This window comes from Rhizophagus irregularis, chromosome 19, assembly GCF_026210795.1.
Source record: "Rhizophagus irregularis chromosome 19, complete sequence".
In the NCBI taxonomy this organism is placed as follows: Eukaryota; Fungi; Glomeromycota; class Glomeromycetes; order Glomerales; family Glomeraceae; genus Rhizophagus; species Rhizophagus irregularis.
The window spans coordinates 2,403,615-2,421,715 of NC_089447.1; the positions used below are offsets into that span (position 1 = coordinate 2,403,615).

At 26.8% G+C, this 18,101-nt stretch overlaps 5 protein-coding genes across 5 annotated transcripts; 2 read left to right on the top strand and 3 right to left on the bottom strand.

Moving 5' to 3' along the window:
- Positions 1-933: 933 nt before the first annotated feature.
- Positions 934-2,701, top strand: OCT59_011071 (uncharacterized protein; the record flags this gene model as incomplete). The annotated part of the gene is made up of 4 exons (XM_025319829.2): positions 934-1,290; positions 1,363-1,600; positions 1,662-1,866; positions 1,942-2,701. 4 exons carry the CDS (start codon positions 934-936, stop codon positions 2,537-2,539), a joined length of 1,398 nt encoding a protein of 465 aa, XP_025172827.1. The 3' UTR covers positions 2,540-2,701.
- A 345-nt stretch (positions 2,702-3,046) lies between these two features.
- On the bottom strand, positions 3,047-5,144 carry OCT59_011072 (uncharacterized protein). The gene is made up of 5 exons (XM_025319828.2): positions 5,113-5,144; positions 4,628-5,035; positions 4,432-4,542; positions 3,895-4,354; positions 3,047-3,804 (listed from the first exon to the last, which is right to left on the bottom strand). The coding sequence occupies exons 1-5, from the start codon at positions 5,123-5,125 to the stop codon at positions 3,636-3,638; spliced, it is 1,161 nt and encodes a 386-aa protein (XP_025172826.1). The 5' UTR covers positions 5,126-5,144; the 3' UTR covers positions 3,047-3,635.
- Positions 5,145-5,825: 681 nt separating this feature from the next.
- OCT59_011073 (uncharacterized protein) lies at positions 5,826-9,658 on the bottom strand. The gene is made up of 16 exons (XM_025311336.2): positions 9,489-9,658; positions 9,178-9,419; positions 9,038-9,107; positions 8,883-8,971; positions 8,690-8,818; positions 8,536-8,627; positions 8,427-8,467; positions 8,296-8,360; positions 8,153-8,209; positions 7,769-8,074; positions 7,615-7,696; positions 7,306-7,521; positions 7,108-7,196; positions 6,875-7,034; positions 6,782-6,812; positions 5,826-6,722 (listed from the first exon to the last, which is right to left on the bottom strand). The coding sequence occupies exons 1-16, from the start codon at positions 9,646-9,648 to the stop codon at positions 6,392-6,394; spliced, it is 2,160 nt and encodes a 719-aa protein (XP_025172825.1). The 5' UTR covers positions 9,649-9,658; the 3' UTR covers positions 5,826-6,391.
- A 119-nt stretch (positions 9,659-9,777) lies between these two features.
- OCT59_011074 (uncharacterized protein) lies at positions 9,778-11,130 on the top strand (the record flags this gene model as incomplete). Its single annotated transcript, XM_025319827.2, has 6 exons — positions 9,778-9,894; positions 9,961-10,138; positions 10,205-10,327; positions 10,402-10,499; positions 10,565-10,777; positions 10,870-11,130. 6 exons carry the CDS (start codon positions 9,778-9,780, stop codon positions 11,128-11,130), a joined length of 990 nt encoding a protein of 329 aa, XP_025172824.2.
- A 3,496-nt stretch (positions 11,131-14,626) lies between these two features.
- OCT59_011075 (uncharacterized protein) lies at positions 14,627-16,529 on the bottom strand. Its single transcript, XM_025327123.2, has 2 exons — positions 16,131-16,529; positions 14,627-16,029 (listed from the first exon to the last, which is right to left on the bottom strand). The coding sequence occupies exons 1-2, from the start codon at positions 16,392-16,394 to the stop codon at positions 14,854-14,856; spliced, it is 1,440 nt and encodes a 479-aa protein (XP_025172823.1). The 5' UTR covers positions 16,395-16,529; the 3' UTR covers positions 14,627-14,853.
- Between the last annotated feature and the right edge of the window lie 1,572 nt (positions 16,530-18,101).

Sequence of the window (18,101 nt, forward strand, 5' to 3'; positions counted from 1 at the left end):
ATATGACATGCTTTTAAGAGAGAGGAATTACGCGAACTCAAACATTTTAATGCGAGTCCTGCACCATATTATTTTTTTGTTCTCTGAAAATTCCTATAGCTAATTGATTTCTATCTATCACTAACTACTTTTGTAATCAGAAACAAATATATTTGACCATGTAAAAGATTAAGTTCCGCAAGTAAACCTTTCTGAAATGATCGGGTTCTTAAAAGCCATTAATAAATCATATGAGATGCTCATGAGCAATTAAAAAAAAAAAATATTGACATCGAAAGGATCACACTTTATAGACATGTATATGCTTTAATCGTGAGCTGTTCTTGCTAGTAAATGTACTATTTATTTAATCCGATAGTTCTCACCAAAGTGATTGATCTTTAATTTATCAATATTTATTTAAATGATTTATTGCAGTTGTCGAATAATCATGGTATCTCAGCATATAGTTTACGTGAAACAGATTAATAGTTTAATTTAACTCGCTAACTTGTTGAGGAGCTTGTGCGTTAGCTGCATAATGAGTAATGACAACCGAAGTTATTAATCTACAAATAATGGTTACGTGAATTACATGTCACTATTACTCGAATGTTCAGTCAAGGAAAAGTGTGAAGAGATAACAATTTAAGGATAAAGAATAGTGTCCTAAAGATATGTTACCAGACAAAATTCTATTTGTGTGCCATTCTTCTTGAGTAGTCATTTATTTATGTGGAACTAGAGATATTATAACATTACTTCGAAAGTTCGAAATTTAAATAATTCTGTTAACGGTCTTAATAAATCTACAGGCATTTCCTAATTTCTAGTAGTACTATGTACAGTACCAGAAATTCTTCCTAAAATGGTAAATTTACATCTATAAATCACAATAAAAAAAAACTGTTATAAATTGATGGCCTTCGCGTTGATATCGTCAAACTTACTAATATGACTTCCGAATCAAATGAACAACCACCAAAGTATACTTATACTCCATTTCCGCAAACAACCACTGTTCACCCTCTCCGACCTTACTATGTACCCCAAGATATGGATCATTATTATACACCTTTCGGTAATAATACTACTAATTCAACGGAAGTTCAAAATGACATGACAGATTTAGATTCTCAAAGTTTATTAAAGGATTTGGCAAGTTTAGGATTTATTAAATACGTTGGAGTAGGCTTTTCACATCCTTTTGAAGCTGCAAAGACTTTATTACAAGTCCAATATTTGCCAAACGAAGATATTGTACCAATGGTTGCTGAAAATACGCATGGAAATAACGGTTCGGAGGAGGATGTAATTAATAATTTTATTAATTTCTTCAATACGTAAATATATTGAAAATTAATTATATTATTACAATCATAGCTTGATGATGATGATGATGATGATGAATTATATGTTCGTTCTTCACAACCTCTCGATCCAGACGCTCCTGGATTTCGTAAAACTAAATCATCAGATAGCCAAGGTTATCTTACTACTAATATTTATGATGCATCAACACGACCACATTACATGTTACCTCCATTGGAAAATGGTGTATGGTCAACTTTAGGGGCATTAAGAAGTCATAATTCTGAAGGATTTAGTTCACTTTGGAAAGGTAAATATTTCATGATTTGCATTATTCAAAATTTTTATTACTTATCACTATTTGCGTGAAGGACACTTCGCAAGTTGGCTTTATGATATGGGCCATCTCTTTCTCCAGCCTACACTTGAAGGCGCATTGAACGATGCATTTGATTTATATGATGATACAATTCCACTGATTTATTTGGATCGCGTCGGTCCTAATATCGCTACCTTAGTAACCAGCCATCTTGTAGTTGGAGTACTTTTAAGTCCTTTGGAGGTTATACAAACAAGGTAATACAACTCATTATCGGAAGTTATAGTTACGAATTTTTTTAAAGCTTATATTATGATTTTATTTTTTGTTAGGCTTATTGTACAAACATCATCACCAAATAATAAAAAGTATAATGGTACATTTGATTGTTTGCGCAAAATGATTAAAGAAGAAGGATATTCTTCTTTGTATTGGTCCCATAACCTATTACCATCAATTATCTATCATACAATCTCTCCATTATTGGAATGCACAGTTCCATTAATTATAGATCGTATATTTCATATTTCTCCGGTCGATTCCCCATTTTTATATGGACTTGCACAGCTTGGACTTAATACACTCCAATTGCTCATAATTTTACCTCTCGAAACTGTTCGTAAGAGATTACAATGTCAAATCCGATCTCGCACTCCAGACAAGCCATTTGAAACAATTGTTCAAACGCGTAAAGCTCCTTATGTTGGCATATTAGACGCAATCTATAGAATAATTATTGAGGAAGGCATCAGTCAAAAATACATACCTACGCGTGGAAACGTTCAAAAACGACGTAGGCAACGTGGATTGTTAGATAATTATGGAATTAAAGGTTTATATCACGGATTTTATATTCACTTTACCACCAACGTGACTACATTTTTATTTCAAGCTGTGAATGGTGTTGAAGATGAATTTGAAAATTATTAGGACAAAAAATTTTTTTGTTTTACACAAAAGGATTATTTAATGATGTATTAATAATAATGTCTGGATACTAAATTAGTTTTTGAAGATAAAATTATTTTCCAAAATTCACGTTATTTATTCATTCAATAAAATAGTTCATATCATACATATTTAACATCATAAAGATGAAAGTTCTGCCATAAATTTTCGATAAAGACCTTTTATTACAATTGAAGTAATCATTTCGTTTTGAACACTGTTTGAACCAAGATCCTTTGGTTCCTTTTACTATCAGTATTATAATCTAAGCATTTAGAACAACTAAAGCGATTAGCATAATGACATATGTCCAAGTATCAACAATTTTGTTTTCTCTTAGTCACATTGACCTTATCTGTCAAAGATTGATCTTGACTGATACTGACCTATCAAGACCGATACTTTTGCATTAATCTGTGATTCGTACGATTACCATAGGTTAGACACGATATTTGTAATGCACCAATGATATTTCAACTTCTAAAATACGCGTTAAGTATCGAGAAACAGCTCAGTTTCGTCGTTCTTAATAGCTTTTTGATAAATTCCGTCACTACCAATATTGACTACTTGTTTGAAACTCTTGTTTATATTTTGTTAAAATTGTCCATAGAAATGTAATTGATAATATCATGTCGCAAATGTCACAATTATAATATTCACACGGTTTTTAACAAGTTGACTCCTAATTTTGGAAATTTTAATTCACGTAATAATCTAAACCACAATAGATTCATTTTGATAACTTTAATATGAATGGAATCGCAAGTAATAAATAGGGAAAATAGGAAAAATAATGTAAAGAAGCCTATAGTGAAACGTAAGGTAAAAATAAAAGAAATATGATAGAATCGAAGAAATATTTGAATAAACTGATAAAGAAAATTTATTTATTAATATAAGAAAACAGAGAAAACATTTACTGAGAATAATAATCCTACAATATTATCTTCACTTATTAAAAAATTTAATTAATTTAATTTTGGGCATTGATGGATAATCAAACTTTTAATTATCATAAATGTATTGATTGTAATATCTTTTTTATTTTTAAATGGTTGAATTTTAGTCCATTTGATCATTCAATTCTTTTTGTAAAATTAATTATTTTCTTCTCGATAATAAAAATTATACGTGGTAATTTTCTAATTAATAATAAAGCAAATAAAGTTCTAATAATAGTAGCTATGATACAAGATTTTTTTGTCGCCGTAAAATATTCACGCCAACCTTCTGCCCAAATTTTTCTGTATAAAATATAAATAATTTATTATTAGAACATTTTAGTTCTTAAATAATAAAAAGATTTTTTTTAAATAATAAAATATTAGTAATACCTTCGTGTTTTTAAATCGGACATTCTTCTTTTATAATTCTTACGATTATTTCTTAAAAAAAACCATACGAAAAAATTCATGTCCCAATAATCAAATTTCGGCCTTTTAGCATCTAACCTTCGAGGTGGTATTTCATTTTGCCAATACATCACGTCTATTAAATCACTCGTCACTTGTAGCGTTATTCCCCATAATTTTAATTTTTTCGTCGTTATTCCATCCACATCACTATAAGGCAGTCCAATACAATGAAAATGCATTCTCCCTATAAGCGTCTTGAATATATTCTGTAAGATCCAAGAATTCGGTGCTAATCTTGATGATAAATCTATTGATACCGGATCCCATTTTTGTGTAATATTGAGATCGAAGAATATTGAAAGTGGTATCCAATGAGTTGATGCTATTTCTGATCCAGAAATTTCAATAGGTGGAGTCTCTTTTGTAAGTTGCAAAAATACTAAAGTAAAAAAAAAAAACCGAAAATAAATGTTGTGTTAATAATTAAATCTAGGAACTATATTTAAATTAATTTACCAAAAGGACAAAGAACCATTAATAAATTTTTGCCAAAAGTTGAAGTTATCTCTCTTTCATCCAAAGCTCCAACACACAAAAATAATTCTCGGTTTCCAATATCTAATCCAACTATTAATAGTAAATTTGATGTTAGATATACTGTAAAATAAGATGTTTCAAAATATCAAAAAAAAAATTTAAAACATTGCTTCACCTTCTTCAAATGTTTCTCTTTCAGCTGTATCCAAATCATCAAAATCCGTTTTATCTTGTTTACCTCCAGGAAAAGCAATTTGACCACTCCATCGATCACCTTCCCTTAAAGCTCTTTTTACATACAAAATTTCCGGTTCACCATCTTTTACCCATGGTAATTCCCAAAAATCTTCCAAATTTGTCTTTTGTTCATTATTGATTCCTTCACTTTGTAAAGATTTATTTGTAGAGGATTCGGCGAAATCAAACTTATTATTATTATCGTGAGATAAATTGTTAGGTCTAATACGAATTATTATCGCTACGCTCGCTCTACAAGGTTGATTTGATGGTGAACGTATGTTATATGGTGGAATATTTTCAAGATTTGTTATTAAAATTCTAAGACGATCTAACGTTGAAGAGACTTGCAAAATCAAACTAAATTTAATTTTTGAATGAAAAAAAAATTTTTGAAAGTGCAATCATAAATAATTCCTTTACCTGTATTTGTCATTTTTAGCTTAATCAGGATTAAAAAAAAAAAAAAAAAAAATTTAAATAAATAAATAAAATTTTTTTATTTGATGATCGAAAAAATTCCACGAATTCCACGGATTATATAGATTTTCATATAGTATCAGGTGATTGTGAGAAAAATCGTTTATAGTCAGTCATTCAATTAATCAAAATAAGATTCATTAAAATAATGTTTGCATTGTTTAATTAATAATTATCCTGAAGTAGATTATCAGAAAGACGTATTAATTACACAAGTAAAAATAAATGGTATAGCATAGTATAAGACAATGCAAAAAAATTTTTGAACCCCATTTTTTGGGGATTATAAAATTTATTTCTCCCGAACCGGTTCTTAAATTTGAGATAAGTATAGTGATGTTTACTTAAGACATAAAGTACCAATCATAGAAAAGCATTAATTGTTTATGAAAAAAGCCCTTAACTATTTGACGATCATGCCAGGTAATGATATCATTATTTAGATCCTAAATCTTGAAGAGAAAAGGTGTCAGCCCAAAAATAATTATTACACAGCCAATACTCCGAATGCAACAACGGTCTAGATGTGAAACTAAGTTCGAATTTTATATTAATAGAAAGATCATTTATCAAATAACGTATATAAAAAAAAAATTAAGCGCCTACCCAGCTATTCGTTCAACAGATTATAAGTTTTTTTGAAAATTTGGTCTTTTCCATGTAAAAATAGATCAATAATTTATATTAATTTTTTCTTTAAATCGACTATTTCTAAATACTAATGCTTTTAAGTAATATATATCAAAAAGTGTCTTTGAATTAAAACATTATATGATCATCCGTCTAATTAATAAGACTGCATTACTCGAAATTCAGAAATTAGCTTTTCAAGTTTCATGCACTGTGATTAAACAAGCGATTGAAACCTTTTTTTAATAAAGGTTAAACATCAGCTTAACTACGGATTTTTTTATATAATTCGCTTGAGGTTTGTTAGGTTTGTTCGGTTTGTTCAGAAAATACCATTTATCAAGCGAACGAAAGACAGTTGATTCAGGAGATTATTCAAAGGATTGAAGGTGTATAAACATATATATTGTTATATCGGTATTGTCTATACCGTACAATTGAAAAACAACTAGATGATAATTTTCTACATATACTATTATACACCAAAAAACTTTTTTCACATTATTTTTAGTTTGGAAAATAAATAAATAAATGATAATGCTTGATCAAACTCAAGTCCACATTTTTATCAATTTTTTTTCATTTTAATTTTCTACTCCAATTTTCCAATTTTCTCTTCCAGAAATTTAATAACAATATCAGTACCAAAAATTTCGGCATCAACACTATCCAAAGCATGACCAGTTTCTTTATATATCTTACAAAGAATTTCAACATCACCTTTGCCTTTTAAATAGTAATACCAATTTAATCCATCATTGTGTGGTACTCTTTTATCTTCAGATCCCAACATTAATAAAGTTGGTGTTTTAACTTTATCTATGTTATTAATCGGAGAATTTTCATACATCAATTTATAATCTGAAGGTTTAACTATTGGCGGATTTGTAAGTGAATAAGGCAAGCCAATTTCTGAAAAACACCTATAATATAATGTAAAATTAATAATTTATTTGGGAGGAAAAGAACTAATATTACATACCAATCCGGAATATCTGTAATAGTCGCCATACCTGTAATAGATTTTATCTTTAATAATAAATTAAGGAAAAAATATTAAAGAATATAACCATACCTCCAATATTTAATACAGGATTTTTCATTACACAAGCTTTATAAAAATCTGGATATTTCCCAATCAAATGTGCCGAAATAAATCCACCATGACTTCCACCCATTACAATTACTTTATTTGGATCTACAAGCCCGTTATCAATAAAATATTGTGCGGAAGCCTAGGTAAAATGTATATATTAAATTTTACTTTACAAATTATTATTTACCTGTACGATACTTGCACTTCCTTACCTGCACTTCCTTAACTTCAAGATCACCAGCTTTGCCAATTAACGCATCAATGGAATCTTGTCCAAATCCAGTACTTCCAGTATAATTAACTTAATAAAATAAATAAAATCAAATATAAATAATTTCTTTTTTCTTTTTCTAAAATTTTTTTTGAATACAATGAATTATAAATATCATAAAAATTTATCATATAAATACCTATTGCAACAACATAACCTAATGAAATTAAAGTTGTAATAGATAAGCTAATATCTGCCGTAATCACACCATGAGGTCCACCATGTGGACATACTATTAAAGGTGGCTTTTTATTTTCAGAAGTTTCATTAGGCTTTACGTAAATAACCTCTAAATTTTTATTGTCAGGAATTGGTTGAATGATTGACCAGGTAATTTTTGATAAAATTGGTTCAACTATGCAAAAATATATATATGTATATATTAAAAATAAAAATTTGGAATAAACTAAACTAAACGTGATATCTTTTAATTCGTATTTTAACATACCTTCTTCAATATTTGGTTTATCTATACAAGTCCAATCAACTTTTAATGTATCATTTTGATATCCTGTTACAATACCTATATACTATTATAGTAATAAACTAACTAATCACTAACTTATTAGAAAATTATTTACTATCTGAAATATTCAACTTACTAATTCAGGAAAATCATTGGGGGCTCCTCTTGATGCAATAATGTAATTATTGCATGCAATAAATAATGACCAACTTCCGGTTGAAGTAAGATCCTGAACTTTTCCTGTATCCAAATTTATTGCTAATACAACTCCTCTACTTCTCCAACAACTTTGTATTATCAAAAATTCTTTATCGTCAAAGGTAATAAATGACTTTCGTGCCATTTGATCATTATAAATACCAGGAAACCCATTTTGAAATGAATCAGATGGAGTATGAACAATCGGAACTACAACACGATGTGTGTTGGTTGAGAAATTGTACTAATATTTTTTATAATATTTTAAGTAAAAAATAAAAAATCGTAATTTTTTTATGAACTGATTAAAGCTTCATTTTACCTCACGAAGCTCAGAACAATAACTATGTGGTCCACTAATTGGATTAGAATAATAAGTCTATATTATAAATATTTATATTTTTGGTTATTCATTTGTTCAATTTAACTAATGAATAAATATTTTGGATAAATATTTATACAAACCAAAACTTTCTCGGAAGGAGCAAGTCTTGGAGAACGAGCATGCTCTAATTGCTCAGTCAAATGAACTATAAAATACAACTAATTAATTTTGTTAGCCTACATATAAAGTTAATAGATGATAAAAATCATACCTAAATCAGTTCCATCAAGTTTAGTTTGATATATTCCAACCCTAAAATAAAGTATTAATCATAAATTTATATATTTATTCAAAAAAAAAAGAAAAAAAAATTAACATACAATCTGTTGATACAAGCATAAATTCCATAATAACGCGGTTCTCTGTTATATCCATTAAAGATAAGTGTCTTGTCTCCCGGGCCAAAAAATACCTATTTATAAATAAATTTAATAAGTTTAAGAAATATACGTATAATCAATAAATCCAACAAACCTGTCCGGGAACAATTTTTTCAAATTCAGGCAGAACCTCTACTTTACTTTCCAACACGTTCACAATAACAATAACGGATACGCGTTTATTAACAAATTTTTCTCCCCATCCGGGAACGAAATCACATTTCTGAAAAAAATATACAGATTAGTATGAATAAATAAATAAGTTAAATCCAAAAGTAAGTATATACTTTTTCATCTTTTTCGTCCAACGCCTTTCGTTCAGCAATATAAACGGCCTTTTCTTCATTTTTAGCCCATTTCAAGCTTCCAAAAGTTCCTAAAGGAAAAAAAAAACGTTAAATCTTCATTCTTAAAAAGTACAAATTTTAAATTAATATGTTACCATCGGAATAAAAATCTCCGTGACTATCAGTTACATCGATAGATTGTTTCAAATTTCCCTTATCCCAAATCTAATTTAAATATAAATAAAAATTAATGAATTTTTATTAATAATAATGATAAATTAATTAACATTCGCACCTCAACAAAACTTTTTTTTCCTTTATCATTTGAAACACATCTTAATATTAATAATTTATTTCCACTTGGCGATTCAGCTTGTAAAACTACATCACCTAAATCTATAGGTAAAAATGATGAAGTTATAACTTTCGCTACTGTATCTGAACTTCCTTTAGTTGGTAATGATACAACTAATTGTTTAACGATCAATCTCTTGAGTTTTCTTTTCAAGTCTCGTTGGCTTAAAATAACCTGAATAGCTATTTTGGATAATAAAGTTTTAGAGTTAGAAAAAACGAAAAAAACTTTATATTTTAAGTAATACTTACAAAGTACGGAAGGATTATCACCATTCGTTTCACTAGAAAATGTTTTTACACCAGCATAAGTTGGTATCGTGGCTAACAATTTAAATGTTTTTAAACCGATGCTATCTTCTTTTTCATTATTATCGTCAGTTGTCTGAACTGACTTTTCACTGACAGTCATGGTTTCATGTAAAGAGAAATTTTTCATTGATAGATGGGTCTATATATGCATGTTATCAATGCAAGATTGCCGATCATAGATTACAGTATATACCAGGATACCACGAGTTTCTTAAAATTTGCTTCAGTTATGAGCACAACCATTAAACACACCTTAAAACTTACATTTTATCAAAAGCTTTCTCTCCCTCACATACTAAGACGACAGTTTAACAATAATGTTGTGGTTCGACATGAAAACCCTTTGGTATAAATACAGCAAAAATATTTTACTTTTTTCTTCAAGTATACAGGATAACTTTTCGTTTAACAGGGCCTGCCTTTACAAGTCAATAAATTGAGAAATGATAGCAACACTGCTACAAAAAAAGGAGTTGATATGGAAGAGAGAATGCGTCATGGATTACCGGCCAAACGATCGATACGTGGTGTAAAACATGTTATCGCTGTTGCATCCGGTAAAGGTGGAGTTGGAAAGTCCACTACAGCTGGTAACCATTTTTTTTCGTGAAAATAATTAATTTATAAACGTTAATAATTGATTTTTTTTTCTGTAGTCAATTTGGCACTTGCAGCCTCGTCCTTTAGGAAACGTGTTGGTATTTTAGATGCAGATATTTTTGGTCCATCCGTGCCTCGTTTAATGAACTTAAAAGGTGAACCAAATATAAATGAGCAAAGTACGTAAACTAGTAAAATTTTTTCTTTAAAAAAAAGAATAATAAATATTTATTTGACATTTTGTAAATAACAGATGGAAATTTGATTCCACTTGTAAATTATGGAGTCAAAGCAATGTCTATGGGATTTATGGTTGGAGAAGATTCACCTATCGTATGGAGAGGTCTCATGGTACATATTTTTATTCAATATTTTATAATTTAAATTTTATATTTAAATATTCTTTCTTTTATTAGGTTATGAAAGCACTTCAACAATTACTTCATCGAGTTCAGTGGGACGAACTTGATCTTCTTGTAATTGATATGCCTCCAGGAACAGGTGATACACAATTAACAATCAGCCAACAAGTTGAATTGTCCGGCGTTGTTATCGTATCTACACCACAGGATATAGCACTTATAGATGCTAAAAAAGGCGCAAATATGTTCTCCAAAGTTAATATACCAGTAAGCTCGAACTACTTATAATCTTTTTCTTATTTATTTTAAAAATCATTTATTTATATATAATACTTAAATGATTAAAATATTGGATGTAGATTCTTGGAATAGTACAAAATATGTCAATTTTTGTATGTCCGAATTGTCAGCATCAAACTCATATATTTGGTAAAGATGGAGTTATTAAGATATCCAAAGATCTCAATATTGATTTTTTAGGTGATATACCATTGGATATTAATATTTGTAATTTATCAGATATTGGAAATCCAATTGTTGTTGCTAAACCTGATAGTATATATGCAAAATATTATAAAGACATTGCTCTTAAAGTTATAACAAAATTGGAAACATTATAGTTAAGCTAATTGCTTTAGAATTAATTATTCTTTAATAGGGCAAAAATAAATGTATATGGTGCGCTCAGTCTAAAGTCAACCAAATTTATAATCATATCACGTGAAATGAATTTATTGGTTAACGCATGTTTATAACTGTTCTACATTTGGGAGGAGTTAAATCACGTAACTACAGACAAAATTGTTTTTTCAAAAAAAAATTTCCTCACATATATATGATTTTTATAAACCATATATTATGTGCATTTAAGCCTGCTCTGCAGATTTATTTAGAGTATAAAATAAGGTTATAAATGCCATTTTGACTTAATTGACTTTTTATTTTGTTAAAAATTTATTTATCCACTTTGGATATGATTGCCAAAATCCATTTTGCTCATATGTAAAGTAAAAACAGTTGCAGAGCAGGATAAAATATACTTATTTTATGGTATATTAATCTTAGTTTATGAAAAAATTAATCAAATTATATTGTATTAAATCATATAATTTAACTCTGCTTCAGATACTCCCTACATTTAGATATGCTTTACAAATGGTATGATTTATTTACAGTTTCTTTCAAATTATAATCATCTCAAATATTATCATTTTTAAAATTATCAAATATTTTATCATCAAATTTTCAGTAATTTGTTTTAAATTGCTTACTTTTTTATGGTATTTTGCAGGAAAATATATTGCTTTTAATACTGATTGGTATAATGAAGAAATAGGAAAAATTACTTTTTAATTAAGATTTATTATAATTTAAGAAATTTTAGTCTAAATAAAAAATATAAAGTAATTAATTAGAGTATATCAAATTTAAAAACTTATAAAAAGTATAAAGTATAACATAATAGTTCAATAATCAGTTATTAAGATAATAGGGTGATTTCATTAAGATAGTTCATTTCACATGCATCTATAGTAGTTTACAAATCAATAATATTAGAGTTGTATTAGTAAATAATTACTTTGTATTTTACATAAATTGATTTATAACACAGTATAATCCTAATTGATCCTAAAGGTAAAAATGTTTTTTGCAAATAATTTTTAATTTAATGGTCTGATTTTAACAATTTTTTTTTTATTTTAATTAGAGTAACAAAAGCTATTAATTAAAAAAAATTATTAAAATCAAATTATTAAATTATGAAATAATATTTTTTTGAATTCAAATCAAGTTTAAATTAAATCTAAATCAAATTGAATCTCAAAGAAAAAGTTTAATTTGTGCAGAATACTAATATAAAATTTCTATTATTTTTTTTTAATTTTAATAAATTTGTAAATATATTGCAATTTAAAAAAAATTAATATAAATAAAAATTTGATATTATTCTTTATAATTATAAAGGTTTAATTTATTAAAATATAAAATTTTAATATTATATAATTTTATAAAATTTTTTGTAATTTGCTTATAATAAATTCATTAATAATTTGTTTAATTTTTTAAAATTTTGTTATATTTATTATACTTATTTTAATATTTAAATCTGAATTATAAAATATAAAAAAAATTTATTATATTAAAAATTTTATTTATAAAAAAATTTGTATTGTATAGTACTAACCTTTTTTTGTTTTTTATAATAATAAAATTATTTATTAGTATATATTAATTTGTTATAATAAAAGTAAAACTGTAAAATTTATAAATATAATATATCAAATAAAATTCTTAATAAAATTTAAAATTTATAATTTTTTTTCTGATTTAAAGTTTTAAATAATTTAATTTTTTATAACAATTTTTGAAAATAATTACATTTAACTGAATGGAAAATTAACTGATGAATAGAATTATATAATTTTTAGTCAAATTTCAAAACTGAATTGTATCAGAATTATACTTTTCGACAAAATGACAAAATACTAATTAATTTATTTTGACAGATGTAATATATTTTGACAGATATAATTAATTCATAGTAATTTTATAATAAATAGTGAATTAGTCCGTTTGCCGAAATTAAGGTTGTGGGTGAAACTCCATAGTAAACGCGAAACTTGACAAAACTATATTAAAATATTAATAAAAATTTGGCGAAACTTGACTATAAAAATCATATGAAATGACAAAACTATAATAAACTCTTATAAAAAAATTGACGAAACTGAGGTTTAGACGTTTTGCCAAATTCAAAAACCAGTTTAGCCTGCAACCTTAGCCAAAATACAACGTAATTAATTAGCGGAAAAGTATAATCAGAATTAATGTAATTCTTTATTCAGTTAATTTTCCCTTCCAGTTAAAATTAGAAACACTTATAATTTTTTAATATAATTTTTTACTTTTATTTAATATTATATCAGATTTTTATTTTTTGCAGATTTTTTTGCAATTGATTTATAAATCACAAATAATTATAATAAATTATTTTTATTTTTTTTAAAAATTTTAAACTTATTTAACTAATGCACTTTATTAAATATATCAATTAACTAAGTATATTTCAGGTAAATCCATCCAAACACTTCTTATATGCAAATGTAAAAAATAAAAGACAAATTAAATTAAACATATATACTTGAAAATTAAAAATTGTAATTAATTTATATTTAATTTATACATAAATTTTACCCATTTCAGTATATTTTAAGTATATTTTAATTAAGAATATTTTAAGTATATTTTTATACACTTAAATTATAATTAAATTATACTAAATTTCGGTAAGTATATTTTAGTAAAAAATTTTTTTATAGGGATTGCATATATGTTAACAGTATAATAAACAAATAATTTTTATTAAAGAAATAAATACCAAATTCGAATAATTGTTGCTCTTTTTAATATCTTATTATATATATTATATTTAATTATGTAATAAAATTTATTTAAAACTTGTAAATATTTATAATTAATTCTATCCAAATTAATGATAATTCTGGTCACATTGTTAACACTCGGTATGGTCTTACTTTAAAAATTCGTAAAATATTCGGAGTAATAATAATAATTTGTTTCTGGACTGGACTCAAGGTTTGCAGCATATAACATTAATTTGCTTTTTACGATGATTGACAATAAGTATTTTACAATTTACAAGTTATAATCAAAAGAAACTTTTTGGTTTTTTAAAAATTTATTTTATTGGAGTTAAATATCTAAAATATCCTTTAAAATATCCTTCTAATAACTATCTCTTGAACTCTTTTTTTTTTAAAGTAAAAAAAACAAATTTAAGAAAAAAAAACTATTTATTAATCGATTTAAAATTTCAATTGTTCCTGTGTATATATATCTTTTTCAACTAATCCTTCCCGACCAACTTGATCTTTCCCATTCATTATATATATTAAAACCAAAAAAAAAAAGAAAAATTAAAAAAAAAATTTTTAAAATTTAAAAAATATGAAAATAAAAATGAATATACAGGGGGGAAAAGAAAAAAAATTCGAGGCATAAAAAAGGGGTAAAAACCTGATTGTATATATATATATATTTTTAATTGTTTAATTGTTTAAAATACAACAAAAAAAAGAAATATATTTTTTTTTTCTAAAATAATGCATAACTTTACTATGTGAAATTAATATAAAAAAGCGACATTCCACTTTTTTTTGGGGGAATATTTTGTAATATATATATAAAATATATATTTTTTTTTTTGGTTTTTTTTTAAAAAAATGTAATTCGTGATGTATTTATATATATGAAATTATTAAGCGATTTTTTTTTTGTGAATTAAAAAAATGATAATGTGAAATAAAAAATTTTCATTCGTTTTATACAATTGTTGCATTTGTGTCATTTTGTTGGTGAATTGTTTCTTCTTTTACGGTTTTTGTCTCACCGGTTCGTGTATTTACTGCTACAAGTCTATCGACATGATAATAAGCCAATTCTCCTAATTCAGTTTCATCTAAACCTTTAGCTTCAGATTCAGGATCAGCTCTGAGTGAAAGTCCGGGAATTTTATCCATAATAAATAAGATTAAATATGTAACAACAAATGAATAAGCTACACCAGTAACTGAATCAGCGAGTTGATGACCCATTTGTATCCAATGTTGATTAAGCCAACCTCCAGGTAAAACAGTTTCGTCAAGGGCAACAATTTTTTGTTCAGCAAAAATAGCAGTTAAAATATTACCAATAACACCACCGACTCCATGAACAGCGAAAACATCCAAAGCGTCATCAAAATCAAAGATGTGCTTCAATTTAACGGCCAAATTACAACAAATTCCAGCAATGAAACCAAAAGCAACAGCAGCTGGGGTACCAACATAACCAGAACCTGGGGTGATAGCAACAAGTCCTGCAACAGCACCGGAACAGAAAGCTAGAGCTGACAATTTCTTTTCAAGTCGATAATCCAATAAACACCAAGTAAGACCACCAACAGCAGCTGATAAATTGGTTACAGCGATAGCCATAGCAGCACGAGAAGTAGAATTAAGAGCTGAACCACCGTTGAAACCAAACCAACCGAACCAAAGTAAAACGGTTCCAAGTACAACATTAGCAATATTATGAGGTTTAAATTCATCAGTTCCATGACCAGTTCTTTTACCCAAGATTAAACAGTAAGCAAGAGCAGCAGCACCAGAAGAAATGTGTACGGGAGTACCACCAGCGAAATCGAGACCACCCATTTTTGCGGACCAACCATTAAGATTCCATGTCCAGTAAGCAATTGGATCATATACAATAGTTGACCAAATAAAAATGAAGATTATGCTTGGGAAAATTCTACCACGTTCAGCTGCAGACCCGATGGCAAGTGCGGGTGTAATAGCAGCAAACATACACTGATACATGGCAAAAACTATTCCTGGAATTTTTACAGCACCATTAAGAGGTTCAGTACCGACACCCATAAAGAAAGCATAATTTAAGTTTCCGATATAACCACTTGTGCCTGGGCCGAATGCTAAACTGAAACCGATAGCCCACCACTTTTTTTTAAAAAATAAAAAGAAAAGAAAAAAACAAATGATTAAAAAAAAAAACTACAAAAGAAAAAAAAAACCATTTATTTTATCGAAAAGAAACATACCTGAATTGATACTACAGCCAAGGATAAAACACTTAACATTATAAGGGATAATGCATTTTTACTTCTAGCCATACCACTGTAAAAGTATCCGACACCTGGAATCATAATAAATACCAAAGCAGTTGACATCATAATCCATGCTGTATGTCCTTGATCAATATCGTTAACTGAAGACAATGCTGACACATTTGCAATGAGTTCTGTTATATTAACACCATCGAATGGATTAGGTTCTGCAGCAGGAGCAGCAGCGGGAGCAGACATTTTATCTTAAAAGGAGGGAGAATGAAAAAATTTGATTTATCGTAAGAGAGTAAATTATTTTTCAAAAGTAATAAATAATAAAGGTATAATTTTTTTTTTTAATTAATGGACCAAATAATTATTTATTTTTTGGTTGAGAGAGACGAATGAAGTCAATATGGAACCCTTTATATATCATTTTTTTTTTAGCGAGAGATAGGAATATAATTAATTATATTATGACTAAATTTATGGTGGTATGTATTACCGAGGATAAATAAAACACACGTTTGCATAATAAATAAAAAATAAATAAAAAAAAAAAAAATTTTTTTTATTTATATATGGGTATTGAATATTGTAGTATAATAATAATAATAATAAAAAAAAAAATTTTAGATTATAGATTTTTTTTGTGTGTAACTTTATTCAAACGATGATACTGATAAAGTACAAAGATTAAAACGTCTTAAAATATCACTGTTAGTAATATTAGGATTAGCTTTATAAGAAATACGGCTGATTTGTCGATTTTTTTTTTTTTGCCTTATCGAACAATCCATGGCTTGGAACCTAGATTCTTCGATTGTCGCGAAATTTCCTTAGAATTAAATTAATTTATCCTATCCTCCGGATTAAAAGACGGCATAATTTTGTACAACATTATTACCAAATTTAGCTTATCTTTTTTTTTTTAAGCTTTTTTTTTTTTGTGCATCATTCAAACTTTTTTTTTATATGCAGGTTATTATTAAGTTTTGTATCAAAAAAGAGAAAATCATAGTAGAACAATAAAGGTACAAAATTTCAGAAATCGAAATACACATGATATGTGGATACGTGAAATTATCGTTATCATATATTCGATATACCAAATAAGATTTATTCATTATAATTTTTTATCGAACTCTAAAAAAAGGTTTCTTCGGGAATTTTAACGAACTATAAATAAATATGTTTATGTCATATTACGCAAGATCATTCTAAAAAAAAATTTTATACTCTTAAAAGAAAATTTCTTTGTTAAATTCGGAAATTTACCGGGACACCCGTTAAAGATAACAGTTAAAAAAACTTCCTTATCTCGTTAAATTTTCATGACGATCTTTTTTTTTTGGATAACGCGTTTTTTTTTTTAATTTGTGTAAAAAAGAAAATGTATACATGCACGACCCTTAAATCTTGGGGGGTTTAAAAAATCGATTTAAATTCTCTTTCATTAATGTTTCATTATGTTCCGCACTTTTGCTTAAAATCTTATACGAATACTCAAACGTGCGCAAATAAAATCCCTTGTTATTCCAAAATTATACAATTTGACTTTATCTATAACCAATACTTGGATAGATGTAACAAAGATTCTAAACAAACAAATTCTAACCAAAATTAGCCATGATTTTTTTACTACGTGAGTGTGCATATTGATGACAATCACTCAAATACACTAACTCTATTTAGAAATTTTCTTCTTATCAAATGTAACGTAACATAGCATCCGATAAAACAAAAAAAATATTCCCGTTTGTTTCCGTATTCTGAAAGGAATTTTTTTTAGATAGAGATTCTTACTAATAATTCGAAAGGCGCTCTGTTTTTTTGGCGTTAGAAAAATTTGGGGATCTTTTTTTTTTTTTTCGTTAGACTGAGAAAATTAAAAAAATTTAATTATATTATTATCGTTTTATGATTGGAAATTTGAATTCATCATATATTACTTCTATTCTATGA